At 37.8% G+C, this 18,660-nt stretch overlaps 1 protein-coding gene across 2 annotated transcripts in view; it reads right to left on the minus strand.

Moving 5' to 3' along the window:
* Nucleotides 1-18,660, minus strand: part of LOC127840148 (centrosome-associated protein 350-like) — a 130,529-nt gene that overhangs the window by 11,855 nt on the left and 100,014 nt on the right. For both annotated transcript variants that reach the window (XM_052368627.1, XM_052368626.1), the window contains exons 20-36: nucleotides 17,892-18,075; nucleotides 17,303-17,510; nucleotides 16,041-16,121; nucleotides 15,172-15,337; nucleotides 11,523-11,741; nucleotides 10,680-10,823; nucleotides 10,132-10,306; nucleotides 9,447-9,569; nucleotides 7,910-8,040; nucleotides 7,549-7,695; nucleotides 6,124-6,333; nucleotides 4,878-5,026; nucleotides 4,122-4,249; nucleotides 3,313-3,522; nucleotides 2,544-2,814; nucleotides 1,689-1,795; nucleotides 665-811 (exon numbers count right to left, since the gene is read on the minus strand). In XM_052368627.1, coding sequence (XP_052224587.1) covers nucleotides 665-811; nucleotides 1,689-1,795; nucleotides 2,544-2,814; nucleotides 3,313-3,522; nucleotides 4,122-4,249; nucleotides 4,878-5,026; nucleotides 6,124-6,333; nucleotides 7,549-7,695; nucleotides 7,910-8,040; nucleotides 9,447-9,569; nucleotides 10,132-10,306; nucleotides 10,680-10,823; nucleotides 11,523-11,741; nucleotides 15,172-15,337; nucleotides 16,041-16,121; nucleotides 17,303-17,510; nucleotides 17,892-18,075 — 2,800 coding nt within the window. The remainder of the gene's footprint in view (nucleotides 1-664; nucleotides 812-1,688; nucleotides 1,796-2,543; nucleotides 2,815-3,312; nucleotides 3,523-4,121; nucleotides 4,250-4,877; nucleotides 5,027-6,123; nucleotides 6,334-7,548; nucleotides 7,696-7,909; nucleotides 8,041-9,446; nucleotides 9,570-10,131; nucleotides 10,307-10,679; nucleotides 10,824-11,522; nucleotides 11,742-15,171; nucleotides 15,338-16,040; nucleotides 16,122-17,302; nucleotides 17,511-17,891; nucleotides 18,076-18,660) is intronic.

Consider the following 18,660-nt stretch of genomic DNA (forward strand, 5'->3'; position numbering starts at 1 on the left):
GTCAAAAGATGCATATAATGGCTATATTAGACCATGGTAAATGTTCAGTATTACTGTTTCCTCACAAATATCATAACTAAAACGAAAATTTGCGAATCTGAAACAACTTTTTTCAATTTTGTCAATTTACCATAGCGTGAAAAGATCCCTTTAAAGGCTCTGAATTTCTTTATTTTTCACAGAATTATTGGTAGATACCCCAAATTGATATATTGGTATATTAACACGAAATGAAATAAATGTTGCAATAATAAACTTTTTTTTAACCTTCATTGCGAATTTAAGGCAGCCATTTGGGACAGCATAAACATTTTAATTTAAGGAATAGGGCTGAATATCGGCCCCAAAATTGAACCTCAAAAAACACACTGATTTACTGATCTCAAACATGTAAGAGTAAAACTCCTTCACATGAAAAATCCAGGACTGCAGGAATTCCATTACTTTGAGGAATATCATCAAGTTCAAAATTAAGATCTTTATGACTATGAACCCTGGCTCTCTGCGAAAGCAGACTTTACTTGACCATGTATTACTGGAAAAGTCAAAGAAACAAGTTTTTTAATAAAGAAATCTAGCAAATCAGATGTCAAATTATCGGCCATTTTACTTGTGTGTAAATGAATAAAAATTCCCATAAAACATGATAAACTACGGTACTTACTAGTATCAGAGAAGGAGTCTTCTGACTCGCTCTCGGAGGTCTTGGTCTGACTGCGGTGAGAGAAGAGGCTCTTGGGAGATCTGGGGGACGACAGCCCCGGCATCTGCTTCTTGAGGTTGTCCAGCGGGGACTTGGGGGCACCTGCTGCTGAGGGATAATTAGTATGAGATTCACTCTAGGATAACATTTTACAAATAAGCATTAAGCCACATTTTCACAGAGGTTCAAATGTAAAACTACAACTACAGTATGAAATTTTTCTGAATAATTCAGGGAAAAAATCTAACAACACATACACAAAACCCTGTTTACTGTAATGAGGCCATACTTTTTAATGAATACATATCTTTTGAATGAAATCTGTTTGTAAAACATCATTTGAATGAAATCTGTTTGTAAAACATTTATATTAATTTATCTATTAATAGTAAATTATTTTTTGTGAAGATAAATTAAGATAATTTGAAGGTGATATCAAACAAGTCAAAAGAACATTGGGCTGATCATTGAACTAGCTGAGACATTATTGTAAGATATATACATTGGCTGAAATCTATTGGTCAACATTTATTTAAAAACAAATAAAAAATATATTTTCTTGCCATTCAAGAATGCAAGCAGCTCTTTCATCATATTTAAAAAGTGACATTGCATCAAACTGGCCATATAATGGCATACAAATGGTCATGTCACAAAACAAATAGCATAGCAGTTAAGCATTGACAATAGCCAGTCCCCCCAAAAGACTATACTTTGATAGCAAAATAGGACTTAGTCTTGCTTTGGTTACACAGGGCTTATCGGACATGCATAAAGCGTCATCCCGTGCAGTCCAGGCTAATCAGGGACAACACGTTTTGCCTATACTGGATTTCAGCTAAGAAGAGACTTAATTTAACTGATAATTTCATAAAAGTGGAGAGTGCAGTTAATGATTAGCATGTGCAACACTGGGCAACACTGTGTGCAGGTGCACTTAGCCAAATTTTCCCAGAGGGATGCTAAAATATAAACTCCCATCTACCTTTTTTGCCATTGCTGCGCGGAGTGGTGCGTGTTTGTGTGGTGGTGTCTTCAAACGTCTCATTGTTGTAGCTGTGGGTCATTGTGTCATCACTGGAGTCGTTCATTCTGAATACAGAGAGACATGTTGTGCCTAATTTGGTAAATATCCACTTGAAGTCACAAGAATTGGTCAATTACTCATACAAACATCCTATTTGTACATTGTCATGCATTTTTATTACAAGGTAAACAATTTTAAATTCAATACCTCACTTGTGGTGACATTATATTGTCAGGATAAAAGGTAAATTTAGCTCTGAAGTTCCTGAATATACAGGAAAAGTCGCCACATGAAATAAACACATTCTAGACCAATAAATACTGAATGATGAGGTATAATAATGTTTACTTTAGTTTTCATTTATCACTGTAAATCATTTATAATTGTTGGCTTGAAATTTTGTGGCTAAAAGATACTTTTTTTGAGGACACGTACACTTTGTGGATTTCTGATTTTATAAAAAAAGAGGTCATTTTCTGAAGTGTTTGTGTTTAATTCATGGATAAGTCGGCCCAATAAATCAACAAATTAATCTGCCCCGGATGATAAGGATTTTATAGTTTTCTTTCAGAAAAACTGGGCTTAATGCATGTGCGTAGTGTTGTCCAGATTAGCCTGTGCCATTTGCACAGGCTTATCAGGCACAAAACTTTCCACTTTTATGGTATTTTCGTTTAACAGAAGTCTTAAACAAAAATCCAGTTTACAGGGAAAGTGTTGTCCCTGTATGGACTGCACAGGCTGATCTTTACGCACATGCATTAAGCCCCATTTTCCCATTGTGTGGTTCATTTATTATTTCGTGTTGCCCACCTCTTAGAATCCTCCACACTGCTTTGTGACTGTATCTCCTCCATCACGCTACTCTCACTACCGCTGCGGTTGTGGTTCTTCCGGTTACTCGAGTCGTTCATCAGGGTCGAGTGCTTGTCACGACTCGACTCCTCCACACTCGCGGTCGGAAGGTCCTCCTTAATACTCGTGTAGAGTGACTCGTCACGGGCCGTCGTGATGTTCTCGGAGACCGCTGTCGTGTCATGGTCGTGTGAGACACTGACCGCACTCACGGTCTTGATTGTGGATTCTGGGGAGAAATTAAACCAAAATATTGAGCCAGGCTCTGGGAAACTAGGGCTTAATACATAAACCAAACATCTGAGTTTCCCTCTAGAAAAAGTGGGGCTTTATGACTATGTGTTAAGTGTCATCCTAGATTAGCTTGTGCAGTCCACAAAGGCTAATCAGGGACGACACTTTCTGCCTAAACTTGATTTTTGCTTAGTAGACTCCCGTTTAATTCCATATAAGCAAAAAAGTGTCGTCCCTGATTAGCCTGTGCAGACTGTTCAGTCTTATCTAGGACAACACTACTCACATGCATTAAGCCCCATTTTCCCAGAGTGTGGCTCAATTATTTTTGTATCTTAGTTTTTTGGCACGTTTACAATGATTAAGTTTGCTGTAACATAATGGATAAGGTGTCCCCCTAGCACGGGTTCATTCCCCACTCTGTGAGCGTTCTCTAGATCTTCACCAAAGTACTGATTATAGAAAACAGACTTTTACACCAATGGAAACTCACCCTTTGTGGTTGCAGTGTCTTTCCTGCTGGAGGGCTTATCAGTCTCGTGTCTGCTTGTGATGGCTGTGCTCAGACTGGGATCTTTTAGACTGGGATCTCTGAGACTTGGATCCCTAAAACTGGGATCTCTGACACTTGAATCCCTCAAACTGGGATCTCTGAAACTGGGATCCTTCTTGCTGCTGGCATCCTTGTCCTTTGTGTCCCACACTGAAAGAAGAAAAAACATAGGGTGGGTAAAATGGGGAGCCAGTTCCTCAAAATTAGTTGTGATCAACAAACTGAAGTCTCTTTTAACTTACAAAGTCACTGAATTTCCCTTATGTCCCTGTTATTTAGAGTTAGTGGCCATCATACAAAGAAATTTCAAGTATTATCTAACAACAATCTTCAACCAGAGCTTTGTTACAAATATGACTAATGCCTCTGCATCAACTTTCTAGATATTTTCAAGGGCAAATAGGTCAGGAATGTGAGAATCAATAGGGATAAGAAATGTGTCCTGCACATCTTCACTTCAAGATGAGATCTTAATTTAATGGCTTAAGAAATCGGGAAGAAGTTCAATCAACAAACTTATGTGGACAGACTGACCGACAGAGTGACTCCTACATGTTCCCTCCCTTTGGGGCACTGGATCTGTCATTGGGGCTATATTTCAGTCTTTGGGGCTATATCTGTCATTAGGGCTATATCTTTGTCTTTGGATTTGATGCTCTGCCTTTGGGGCTATATCTCTGTCTTTGGGGATATATCTTTGTCTTTGGGGCTATATCTCTGTCTTTGAGGCTATATCTTTATCTGCTTACCTTTCAGTGCCTTTTTCTCCAGCTTGTAGACTCTCGCCTCCTCTGCGTCCAGTATCTTCTTCCACTTGAGGAGCTCCTCTGCGTTCTTCCTGCGGTCCATCAGACGGCTCTGACGCTGGGTCAGGTTCCTGCAAATAATTTGTATATACTTGCTATCTAATAAATGTAATATGTGTACCTGATGAAACCCTCTTGGGAGACAGCAAACACAAGAATAATCAAACAGCTGCCCCATGGCGATCTTTATGTGAACGTAAAGTATTTCAGTTGATGTGGATGTTATGTTCAGCGTAAATTGTTCAGAGGCACAGAAACATTTCAATTTCCAGTCCAAAGCCTCTGTTGCCAAACAGCCCAAAGGCCAATTGCTACCTCGACTTAATTAAGTCTCTTGCTTAAGTGTAAGAATGGACAATAGAAAAGCAAACATCCAATTGGGCTGCTTGTTATGGACAGCAGATGAGAAACTGAAAACAGGACTTGATAGGCATGTTATTACATTAAAAAGAAATTATTTAACAGTGTTTCAGTCATATCAGGACAGTCATTAATCACACCTTGTACTGGTTTTACCCAGGGAAAAGACTCATGAGTGTTTCAATAAGCCTTAGGCTTTCAATGCAATTGAGCTCATGTAAATAGGTTTAAACTAACCACACTTTTCACTTTGCATTAGACTGTTCAGAATGCACAGGCTAATCTAGGATGACACGTTACGCACATGTATTAAGCCCCGTTTTCTCAGATTGCACAAACCTTTCGTCCAGGTAATTCTTCTGGAATCTCTCAAGGAGCACAGACTCATGTCTGGGAGTCCGTGCTGTGGACTTTGGCTCTGTGTTCATCTCAGAGTCCGACTTGGAGCTCTTCTTCCGTTGCTTATCAGCGTCAGAACCCTCGTCATACTGAAAAACATGAGGTTGTCTGGTTGTCTGTTGTCATGGTTATTTCTCACCTTTAGGCGCAATAATAAATTAAAAGAATAAAGAAAACCTTTTGTACTTCTTGCTACTTACTTAAAATTGTGTTTAAGCCTGAGATTCTTATGAACTTTATTTTATCCCAAGAATTCAACAAAACACTTTTTGCAGACAAAGATAACACAATAGACTACAGCAATTGCTTAATATGGAACAACTGCAGTGTGATAGGAGAGTAACAATAAGACCTATAAAATGCCAAAGAAATTGTAACAATATAAATGCCACCTTTAAACAACAGTGCTTCACCCAGAATTTCAAAGGTCAGAATGCTCTTTTGTCAAAAGAGCACTTAAAGGTGCCCAGTCATACGTGTGTTATCCCTGCAGCATATTTTCAATATAGCAGTTGTTATATATATATATTTCATATTACAAGTATTTTATTTAAAACCTTGTTTCTGTAACTAATAATTTTATTAAACAATTTATTGAATTTTCAAATAAAATTTGCTGTTTTAAAATGCGAGCAGATAAAAACAAGAGATGTGTTTGTCAGAAACACAATGCCCCCTATTGCGCCGCTTTGAAGCCATATATTAAACCTTTGACCTTGAAGGATGACCTTGACCTTTCACCACTCAAAATGTGCAGCTCCATGAGATACACGTGCATGCCAAGTATCAAGTTGCTATCTTCAATACTGCAAAAGTTATCGCAAAACTTTAACCAAGGTTAAAGTTTTAGGTTAAAGTTTTGATGACAGACAGACAGACAGACATGCAGACAGACAGACAGACAGACAGACAGACAGACAGACAGACAGACAGACAGACAGACAGACAGACAGACAGACAGACAGACAGACAGACAGACAGACAGACAGACAGACAGACAGACAGACAGACAGACAGGCCAAAAACAATATACCCCCGATCATTCGATCCGGAAATAAAAAGGGCATTGCAGGGGTCCAATTGTGCAGGGTGGGACCTTAGGGCGGCAGAATACAGCGCCCTATAATTTCGGCCCAGCTGGAACATTGAACATACATCAAGTCTGCAACTACACCTCTATACTCACTGAACTGAATTCTGCCTCCGTGTGAACGTCTGCCGGCCTGGCTAAGCGACCTTTAACCCCTGCCTGACCTTCAGTGACCTTGGTAGCCTTTGACCTTGCAGCCTGTCGTTTACTGATCTCCTCGTACAGTTTTCGCTGCCTTTCTTTCGCGGCTGCTTTGTTTTCCTCGCGCAGACGTCGTATTTCATCCTGCTGCTCTTGCAGTTTCATCTGTCACAGGAAATCAAAGTGGTTTTTTGGAGTTTTCAGCAGTGATTCAGTCATTATATGGCTATCAGTTAACCAACTCACCTTTTTCCTGGATCGGCTGGTTTACCAGTACTAAGTTCACATAATTCTGCCAGTAATTGACAACAGCCCAATTAAATCAGAGGTAGGGGCAGAATAGTCTTAGAAATTATTTCATGACCAATCCAGAAATTGTTTTGTTTTTTTTATTTTTTATCAAAGTAAGACTTTTTTGGAATCATACAAAGTTAATTGATTTGTTTTCAAAAATATAGCCTATTTATCCATTATTCAGTAAGCACAAAATCGTTTAGAGCCATATTTGATGCAGCATGTTTAAGATTTATGATATGTGTAGCAGCATACCAACAAAGGCTTTAATAAGATTGATGCCTTTCATATTTGAAATATATATATAGTCAGCATTATTGTCCCATTATTGCAATTGTACATCACATGTTAAGCAGTTGAACTAATTTATACACAATAGCGCATGAGCTTATTGGTAAAGCCCATAAGGTTTGTACTTTCAGATGAATGAATGGAAATTTCACTAACAATAACAAGGGAGGATTTCATACTTTTTGTAGCAAATCCTTCATGTTGCACACATAGAATGGTAGACACATATGCTATTGACTGAACATTTGTAGAAAGTGGAATGTGAAACTTGCTTATATTTGTAATATTTCCACATCTGCTACACAAGCTTTGCATTCTGCCTTCATATCAGCCACATTCTGGGAAAACAGGGCTTAATGCAAAAAGTGTCGGAACTGATAAGCCTGTTAAAGTCCACCATCGCCAATCAGGGACGACACTTCCTGCTTAAACCGAATTTTGTTTAAAAAAGACCTCATTTAAACAATAAAAACATACAATCTGAAAGTGTTGTCCCTAATTAGCCTGTGTGGACTTAACCCTTTGCATGCTGGGAAATGTATAGTCTGCTAAAATGTCGTCTGCTGAATTTCTACAATTAGCATTTCTTCGATTAAAAAAAAATACTATCAGAATAGCAAACCGTTTGGATCCAGATGAGACGCCACGTTCTGTGGCGTCTCATCTGGATCCAAACTGCAAAAGCCTTCAAAATTCGGTTCCCGCACTGAAAGAGTTAACAGACTAATCTGGACCGACAAATTACGCCATTCATTTAAACATGAAAACAAGAACAGATGATGCAATGAGCCTGACCTTGAGCCCTCGTTGTCGTTTCTTGATCTGAGGGTAGGCGTCATCCGCCCCCTTGTTCCGAATGTGCTGCTTCTGCTGCTCCAACCACTGGAGCTCTGCCTTGGTCTTCTCCAGCAATGCATTCTCACGTAACCGTAGCAATGACGCCTGCACGGGAATAGAGGTTTGCAGAGTTGAGATACAAAACACAGGAATTTATTGTTTCTTAAATGAGCATCAAGCAATTCTTACACAGTAGATTAACATTATTTTGAACACCGTCAATCCATATTCCTCTTATGACTGGGGACATCATTAAGAACCATTATCAAAACACTTTAAGTGAATGTAAGTCCTAACATTAAAATAATACTTCTGCTACCTGATGATGTGCCCTAAGCTCCTCTTCCTTCATAAACTGTCGTACCATCTCCTCTGTGAACTTGTCAAAACCCTCCTCACCCGCAAACAGTGAGTGAAAGTCATGGTGGTCTAGGATACGAGTTGACGAAGCTACAATGAAATGTACACTTGATTTGACAACTCTACAACGATAATTTACACTCGAGAACGCTACATTGATGAAGTACACTTGAGAACGCTTCAATGATAATGTACACTTGAGAACTCTACAATGATTAAATGTACACTTGAGAAGGGTACAATGATAGTGTACACTTGTTAACACTACAATGATAAAAGTACACTTGAGCATGCAGCAATGATAATGTACACTTAAGAATGCTACAATGATAATGTACATTTGAGAATGCTACAATGATAATGTATATTTGAGAACGCCACTATGATAATGTACACTTGAGAATGCTACTATGATAATGTACACTTGAGAACACCACTATGATAATGTACATTTAAAAATGCTACTATAATAATGTACACTTTAGAACGCTACTATGATAATGTACACTTAAGAACTCTACAATGATAATGTTCACTTGAGTGGAGTGATATGACTAGTTGGACACTTATAATGAAAATGTTTTGTTAAGATATAGAGTTGTATATGCACCCCCCAACATATAAGTGGGGACATATAAATGAAATTTACACACTTGTGTTGAATATTTTACAACTTCTGAGACAAAGATAATCTTCCTCAGAGTTATGACCAACCAAATTGAGTTTCATCCTTTAATCTGGACTTACACCCCTTATTGAGAATAACATCCAAATTAATTGTTACATTACAAAGCATGAGTTACACCCCTTATACAAATGTTTATCCCTTAAACAGATTAACTTTCCTTTTATTTATACAGGGTACATCCCTCATAAAGAAATACATCCCTTATACAGAGTGTAACCAAAAATATTAAGTAACATCCCTCACCAAGGTGTATATCCCTTTTACAGAGTTACATCCCTTTTACAGCATTTCTTCCCTTATACTGAGTTACATTCCTTATATAGAGTTACATCCATTACATAGAGTTACATTCCTTATATAGAGTTACATCCATTAGTAATGGATGTAACTCTATATAAGGAATGTAACTCTATATTATGATTACATAGAGTTTCATTCCTTGTACATAGTTATATTAATTACACAGACTTACAATCCTCAAACAAAGTTACACCTGTTTAACCCAGTTACATCCTTTAAACAGAGTTACACTCATATCTTCATATGTTAAACAGAATTACACGCCTACCACAGACTTTATATTGAGTTACTTCCCTTACTCAGACCTATATCCCTCTTGGAGAGTAACAGCCCCTATATATATATTTATATTGATTAACAGCCTATTTACAGTTAAATTATTTATACAGAGTTCAATTCCTCATTCTTTTACCCTAAAACACAGAGTTATTCCCCTTGCCAAGAGTCACTTCCCATGCACACAGTTACCCAACCTTTCCAATCTGATGTTAAAGATCTCATGCTGTACCTTCAGAGGTGACTGATTCATTGTCAGAGTGGTGTTGCTTCCCCTTCTTTCTGTGACTCTGTGATGGCAGGATGGCAAAGAAAGACTCGTCCTCGGTCAGTGAATCATCCATGGAGTAGTTGGCTAAACACAGGAATCCAGAGTCAATATGGAGGATTTAGTGAAACATATAAGCCTGCGGAACTTTATTTTAAAATTTGTACGCCTCATGTATATCGTAAGCATGGAAGAGTTTATTGTTATTTTGAACACTCAAGTTTAAACATATGGCTTCAGTTTTTATCAAACATATATTATGCTCTGATGATATTTAGCAAAATGCAGACATCAACTGAGTTCAATATCATCCATTAAATAATGATGTACTTCCTCGCTATTAATTAACACTGCAGTGTTGGTCCAAAACTGTCCATCGGGAATACGATACAGTTTAAGTTAGTGATCCAAATTGTGTGTGAAAAACCAACAGCAGAACATTTAACTATCAATTTCAACATGCAGAGGAAAACCTGTAAGGGCACATAACAACCTTTTCAATTCAATATTTAGTCACACTTTCCACATGCAAGAGGTACAAAGGGTCTTCTGGGTTACAGTTATTTTGGTGACCCCTCATTTATTAAGAAAAAGTAACAACAAATATCATGATGAACATTAGCATACAAGAAACATGAAATACTCCTACCTTGGCTTTCAGTCTCCTCGTGTTCTCGTGACTTCTCAACACGAGGCTTGGCTCTTGCCCCATCCACGCCAGGCACCGTAGCCTTGACCGCATCTGTGAGAGCCTTGACTGCTTCTGTCTGGCTCTCTATCAACTTCTTTGTGGTCTCAGACAATGTAGAGCCCTCGCCTCGAGCCTGCAAATGAAGTTACATAGTTATGAGTTTGTTGAACCAATAGTTGTATAAACAATAAAATGTGGATGTCTCGCTTCAAGTCTGCAAGAGCAGTTACATACCACCTTGTTAAGTTCTAACCAATAAGTGCAAAATGTATTTATTGTGTTGACCAACAAGTGGTTTTAAAAGATCACTTTGAGCAAATAATAAGAATACATACTCAAAGCATATAATTACTCTCCAAAATTCCATTCCTTACAAGCCTTCTTATTTTTTCAAACAATGCCAAACAAATGCATAATTTTACTTACTCATGAGGCTTCATTATGTGAGGACATACATTAAGTTTAAGTGTTTTGATAATGGGCGTCCCTGGTCATAATGGCCTCACCTTGGCAATCTCATCTGCAGCCGTGAAGACAGACTCAGAGGCACGTTTCCTGTAGTCCTCGAGTTGCTTGGTGGACTCATTGGCCTCAGCCTGTGCCTTCAACTGGATCTCCTTCATCTGTAACTCATGTGCCTGCTGCTTGGCCTGATAACATAGGTAAGAGTGGCCAGATAACATGAGTCAGAGTGGCCTGATAACATGGGTCAGAATGGCCTGATAACATGGGTCAGAATGGCCTAATAACATAGGTCAGAGTGGCCTGATAACATGGGTCAGAGTGGCCAGATAACATGAGTCAGAGTGGCCTGATAACATGGGTCAGAATGGCCTGATAACATGGGTCAGAATGGCCTAATAACATAGGTCAGAGTGGCCTGATAACATGGGTCAGAGTGGCCTGATAACATGGGTCAGAGTGGCCTGATAACATGGTAAAGAGTGGCCCGATAACATGGGTCAGAGTGGCCTGATAACATGGGTCAGAGTGGCCTGATAACATAGTTCAGAGTGGCCTGATAACATGTGTCAGAATGGACTAATAACATAGTTCAGAGTGGCGCAATATCATGGGTCAGAGTGACCTGGTAAGATGGGTCAGAAAGGTCTGATAACATAGTTCAGAGTGGGCTGATAACAAAGTTTAGTGGCCTAATAACATGGGTCAAAGTGGCCTGATATTATAGTTCACAGAGATTTAGTAGTTCACCCAGAAGGGAGTAGGGGCATGGACAAATAAGTTTAAAAAAGGGCATGTTAATACCTTGTTAATTAAACAAAGGGAAAAAAGCTGGAAATACTGTTACAACAAACTTACTAAAACATAATAATATATAAATAGCCTACCTTCAACATCTGTGCCAGTGACACAGTCTCCTGTTGTGCCATGGCGACCGCGCGGGTTCGGTCGACTGTGGTGAGCTGCTTGATTGACATCTCCATGGTTTCAAGGTCGTTGAGCGCTGAGTAGAACTTCTGTTCCAGGGAGGTCGGGGAGAGACGCGGTGGATCAGACGGCGCTTGGCCTATGGCAGGAGCTATGTCAGCGCGTGGAGTGGCTTCATCCTGTAGCATAATTAAAGAAGCCTTGTTCTGGAAAATCTGCACTTAATGCATGTGCATAAAATTTTTGCTAAAAAGAGACTTCCTTACAAAAATATACCATAAAGACAGAAAGTGTCGTCCCTGATAAGCCATTGCAGACTGCACAGGCTTATCTAAAACGAAACTTTACACACGTGCATTATGGCTAGTTTTTCCAGAACTAGGCTGATATGACCAATTGACAAGTGGAATAAACAAAGGAGGGGAGGCCGATATGACCAATAGACAAGTGGAATAAACAAAGGGGGGGGGGTGAGTATTTGTATTTTGTTCCTTTTCTTTAAATGGATTTAAATGAAAAGAGAAGCAAAAGTTAAAATCCTGCTAAGTTTGAATCAGGTATTGTTATTTTTTATTAATATTCTTCCTAGTTAAAATCAGGCACTGATTTTGCATAAATTTATTTGAGGTAGAAAAACAATTATTTACAATCCACACTTAATTACAGCTTGCAAATAGTCAAAGATTCCATAACAATAAAGTAAAAACAATAACACAAAATTCATGTTTCATGAAAAAATAATTAATAAGAACCAAGCAAAATACCTAAAATCAAGATGTGTTTGTGAAACACTATGTCCCCCCATTATATTTGATCTTGAAGGATGACCTTGACCTTTCACCACTCAAAATGTGCAGCTCCGTGAGATATACATGCATGTGTGGTGGTGCGGTCTCGTTCGCTTACGCAAGTGAACCGGCCACGAGACGGTTATGAGTTATGTAATGTTGTGAGCACTTATATAATACGGAAATATTTATTCAGTCTAATTAAAGAACGCTTATTTCCGGTCAGGATGACACCACTGACTGGTTGTAATTCAATTAACTCAAGGCGTCCAGTCAGATACGCCTGAGTACACTCAAAGAATTAAACTAAAGTGAAAACCAAAGCAGCTTTAACGAAAATAACTAACTTTTATTCTAAGAACTAGTAAAATGAAGAACAATGACATAGAATTAAGAACAGGTACAAGCCCAGTCTAAAGAATCTAAGTATCATTAAAAATGAAGCAAATACCTTAATGAATGTAAAACATAAGAAGTTCACAATCTGTCAAAAACTGATATAATTATAAGTTACTGTAAGTTTAAAAGTTGCTTCAAAAATCTAGTTTAGAAAATAGGTCTAACTTAATCTGGAGAACACAATTTATGGAGAGTGGGAAAACTCCAGTGAATCAAATGTAAAAATAAGAAGAACTTACTTGTGTTATTTAAATAAAATAGTCTTTCTAATTTAGAAAATACCAAATAACATGCATGCCAAATATCAAGTTGCTATCTTCAATATTGCAAAAGTATTCATAAAATAAGCGTTTTGGGCCACATATATTTGACCTCTGACCTTGAAGTGTGACCTTGACCTTTCACATACATGCCATAATTTTTCAGACCAATTCCGGGACAATGAGTAAAATTGTCCCGGACTTTTGCCGATTTTCCGGGACATGTATAAAATGTAGCGATATTTATAGACATATGCATTTTTGGTACGTTTTTTTGGTTTCGCATCGTTAATTGCAAAAGTTCGAAAGCCTATCCGAAATACACTTGATCTATTAACGTCAAATTAAACATTACTACTTCTGTTACTAGATACAAGCCACGTGTTTTCAGTGTAAGCGTTCTAAGCATAGATGGTGACGTCACTGCGTTATTGTTATTAAGACCGGTGTGTAACACGTAGTTGTTGATACGCCTTTATTCATTTATAACATTTATTTAATAAAAAATACAACAAAACAGTACCGTTAGATCGTCAACTCGAATCAATTCACAATGCCGCCTTTTCGGTTTGCGTGAGATAATCTATATGATAACAGGACCCCTGTTAATTGATCGATTTTGACACGTAGCGTAGTCTGCCTATTCGGGTAGGCATTGTCATGGAGACGCTGCAGATATACACAGATTCGAGGTGCAGTTAAGCCTAAGATAAGGTACATGTATATATGGATTTTGTAAATTCCGGGACATTTGACAGATTTCCGGGACAGCGGGACAAGTTCTTCATTTCCGGGACTGTCCCAGACAATCCGGGACGTATGGCATGTATGCCTTTCACCACTCAAAATGTGCAGCTCCTTGAGATACACATGCATGCCAAATATCAAGTTGCTATATTCAATATAGCAAAAGCTATTGCAAAATGTTAAACAGGCCAACCAACCAACCAACAGACCAACCAACCAACAGACAGGGCAAAAACAATATGTCCCCCACTACTATAGTGGGGGACATAAAAAGCACTTAAATTGAGCTAGAAATAATGGTGTTTTAATGTGATATTTACACATACAATGACAAAGATTGTGTGTGTGGAAAATTGTATTTTCTCCATTAGATATTACATACATGCATACAAGCATGTTAAAACAGAGTATTTAAAGTTCAGGTATTTTATGGGTACATAAATAAAGTAAACAAGATGTGTTTGTGAAACACAATGTCCCCCTATATGACGTTTGACCTTGTAGGATGACCTTGACCTTGACCCTTTACCACTCAAAATGTGCAACTCCATGAGATACACATGCATTTCAAATATAAAATTGCTAGCTTCAATATTGCAGAAGCGACATTACATGAGCAATTTTGACCCATATATTTGACCTTGAAGGATGACCTTGACCTTTCACCACTCAAAATGTGCAGCTCCATGAGATACACATGCATGCCGAATATCAAGTTTTCTATCTTCAACATTGCAAAAGTATTCATAAAATTAGCGATTTGGGCCACATATATTTGACCTCTGACCTTGAAGGATGACCTTGACCTTGACCTTTCACCACTCAAAATGTGCAGCTCCATGAGATACACATGCATGCCAAATATCAAGTTGCTATCTTCAATATTGCAAAAGTACTCATAAAATGAGCGATTTTGGCCACATATATTTGACATCTGACCATGAAGGTTGACCTTGACCTTTCACCACTCAAATTGTGCAGCTCCATGAGATACACATGCAGCCAAATATCAAGTTGCTATCTTGAATATTGAAATACTGCAAAAGTGTACATTAAATGAGCGATTTGACCCATATATTTGACCTTTGACCTTGAAGGATGACCTTGACCTTGACCTTTCACCACTCAAAATGTGCAGCTCCATGAGATACATATGCATGCCAAATATCAAGTTCCTATCTTCAATATTGCAAAAGTTATTGCAAATGTTAAAGTTGGCGCAAACCAACCAACCAACCAACAGACAGGGCAAAAACAATATGTAAAATATTTCACATTTAAAGGTTACTCATGTGCTGAATTGCATTGCGTAGAATACATTGATAATGCACACTTTACACAATACTTGAGTGATAAACAACATCTTTATTATATGATAAGATGAGTAATGTTGTTACAAAGATGACCAAAATTACCTGAGAGAATTCTTCGTTGATACTTGATTCAACATCTGGAGACATTCTGTCTGGTTTCCTTGATGACACTCTGGCAGACGCAGTTTTCAATGTGGATGGCAAACTTTTCTGACTCAAGGCTGCTGCGTTCTTCTCAGATATACTCCTGTGTTTGGTAATTTCCTCACTGTATCAACAGAAAAGGGACTGATTATCTATAACATGGCTATTGTCAGTGGTCTGGAGGTATTTCCCAAAGAAATGTCTCAGTTAGGTGCAACTATTTTGCTTAAACTTGCAAATCCACGAAAGTAAGGAGTTAGGGTTAACCATAACCACAAGGAATTTCAAAGTTAGGTGCACTTATTTTGCTTTAACTTTCAAATCCATGAAAGTAAGGAGTTAGGGCTAACCCTAACTCTAAGGAATGTCAAAGTTAGGTGCAATTATTTTGCTTTAACTTGCAAATCCATGAAAGTAAGGAGTTAGGGTTAACCATAATCTTTAGGAATGTCTTAGTTAGGTGCAATTATTTTGCTTTAACTTTCAAATTCATGAAAGTAATGGTTGGGGTTAATTCTAACCCTAAGTCAAAGCTAGGTGCAACTATTTTGCTTTAACTTTCAAATCCATGAAAGCCATGCTCTGAATGGTCAGCACTAAACCTTGCTTTACAATATAGCGGACAGGGTAGCCCCTGACCTGACTTTGTGAAGGCAAAGACAGCTGGTTTGGAGCTACACTGGCTGCATATGGCATATGCCCTGTTTTCACATGAATTGGCTAATATGACATATTGTAAATGTGTATTTAAGGATCAGATTTTCACTCCATATAGAATTAATGGGAAAAACAACAAAGACAAAAAATCAATAACAAACATGAGGTACCTTTCAAAGGACTGTGTGTAGGACTCCTCATGTAAAGTTTCCTCGTCCTCCTCGGTATCAGCAGTAAACCTTGGCTGGGACCTTCACATGCAAACAACACAGATTAATAATATACAGTTGTAGTGGCGCAATTGATACAGTGTTTGTTTAGTGACTGGGAGGTTACAGGATGCCCCACTGTGGAAGCGCACTTTAGCAATCCCCCCAAAGGTACCAAGTACTGGTCCTACCCATGAAACACTTTAGCAATCCCCCCAAAGGTACCAAGTACTGGTCCTACCCATGAAACAGACTTGAGAGCAGTTCACTAAGCCTTAGGCTTTCAATGCAGTTGAGCTAGAATTAATAAGTCTAAACTAAACCAATAACACAGATTAAACAAAAAAAATTATTCAGGGATAGAAACCATTTTTTAAACCAGTAATGGCCATCCTGTTCTATGTACAGGGGACATCATGAGTTTTCTCAGAATGACTTAAAGGGATCTTTTCACGTTTTGTTAAATTGACAAAATTGAAAAAAGTTGTTTCAGATTCGCAAATTTTCGTTTTAGTTATGATATTTGTGAGGAAACAGTAATACTGAACATTTACCATGGTCTAATATAGCCATTATATGCATCTTTTGACAATTTAAAAACCTGAAAATTATAAAGCGTTGAAACGCGAAACGATTTAATAATTTGGAGAGTTCTGTTGTTGTCGTTTAATTTTGTGAAACTACGAAGATTGCTTGTATAAAGTATAAAATACGTCATACATTCATGCTTGGCAGGATGGCCGAGCGGTCTAATTGGTTTTTACTCCAGGACTCCGGGGGTCACTGGTTCGAGCCCTGCAGCGGGCTAATTTTTTTTCCTTTTTTTAAATTTTATTCTTGATTTTTTACTTGAGCTTTTTAGATCCAATGTTTACATTTATCAATATAAAGCATTTAATGACAAACTTCAAAACATGCCAAAATCTGTGAAAAGACCCCTTTAAGAGTGCCCACTTCATACATTAGAAAATGGGCCCCAGGTAATTTCCATTCCTACTGATCATTTTTTAAATTCTAATTTACAATGGTATTTATTACGAGAGATCCCAGATTTGAGTCACAATAACGCTGCATTATTTTCCAAAAATTTACCTTTAAAATTTCATCATCTTTATTAAAACTATACTCTCTGTAAGATGCACTTTTTCTCTATTTAACTGAAAAATAATATGATTTCTTACCACCTTCAAAAACAAACTCTCTACACCTGACCACACACTCACTTTGTTCGTTCCGAAGAGCTCAGGGTACGTAAAGGTTCGACGGGCTGTGACCTTGACCCCAGCCCAGGGGACGTACTCCGGGCCCCTCTGGGCTTGGGCTGCGGGGCTGCAGACTGGTCATGTGACCTTGCGGCCTTCAAATCTGACTCTGAGACTGCCGAGACTGTGGGCTTCTTTTTGGACATGGGCTCTCGACCGGGCCTTATAACTGGGAATTAAATATTCAACATAACTTCCTGAAATGTGTAATCTTCACCAAAACAACCCTCAAATAAAGACAATTTTCTAAATAAAATGCCAAAATATCAATTTAATTTCAAAGAGTATAGTAACTCTATATGCAAGAAAAAAAACTTATTTCAGATGGGGATTGGATTATTATTCAATGATTGTGAAAATCATATTAAACATCTAGAAAGTGGAGAAAGTAAAATGTAATTCAAGGAAAATTTTGAAAAAAAAAATCAATATTCTTGATGGGACAAAAGAAAAGTCTTCAAATTTGTTGTTTTATTATAAATTTTACCATAGTACTAAACACAAAAGGTAAGAAAAAGTTGTGATAAAAGTTCAAATAAATACAACTTACTTCTCTCTTGTTGTCGCCGGGAGTATATACTGAACACATTGTAGTCGTCCACTGATGGGCTCTCCCAGGAGTTACTGGCCTTGACGACGGGTTGTGTGGGTGGGGGGATGTTCAGGGGTTTGCTTGACAAGTCTGACTTTGATGATCCAACATGGTACTCGGTCTTTCTAAGACCAGTACCAATCTGAAGGGAAAACCAAGTTGTTAAATCAGTTCAGTCTATTTGTTTTATCATAACCCTAATTCTGTGATTACAGCACTCATTTTGCTTTCAACACAATGTATAATACTTGAAATACACCAACTTTCTTGCTCATCTTTAAATAAAAAGTTTCCAACAACAAAATATGATTATCTAGTAAATATACAAGACCAAACATAAGATAAGTATCTAAAAGCGTTTCAAAAACGATTCAGAAAATGTTTTATTTTAGAGAAAATTGTTAAGTCCAAGGTCTGCAACTTCAAAAATCAATTGACAAGAAAGAAACTTGAACTTGATCTGTAAGTCATGATATGACGGTAGATCCACACACCTTAAATGAGGTTTATATCTGCAAGCGTTTAAGAAAAAAATCCAGGAAACATTTATTCTAGAGAAAATAGCCAGGGCTTTTCATGGCAGAACATTTTATGGAGCCAAAGTTACCTTAAAACAAAGTAATTATTTTTAGTTTGGTTATTTTATGAGGTTTTAAGAAGAAAAAGCTGTAGCCAAATACAATTTTGTTCAGCCAAGTTTGCTAATTTGTAGCCATTGGCTAATTTT

This window comes from Dreissena polymorpha, chromosome 7, assembly GCF_020536995.1.
Source record: "Dreissena polymorpha isolate Duluth1 chromosome 7, UMN_Dpol_1.0, whole genome shotgun sequence".
NCBI classification, from domain to species: domain Eukaryota; kingdom Metazoa; phylum Mollusca; class Bivalvia; order Myida; family Dreissenidae; genus Dreissena; species Dreissena polymorpha.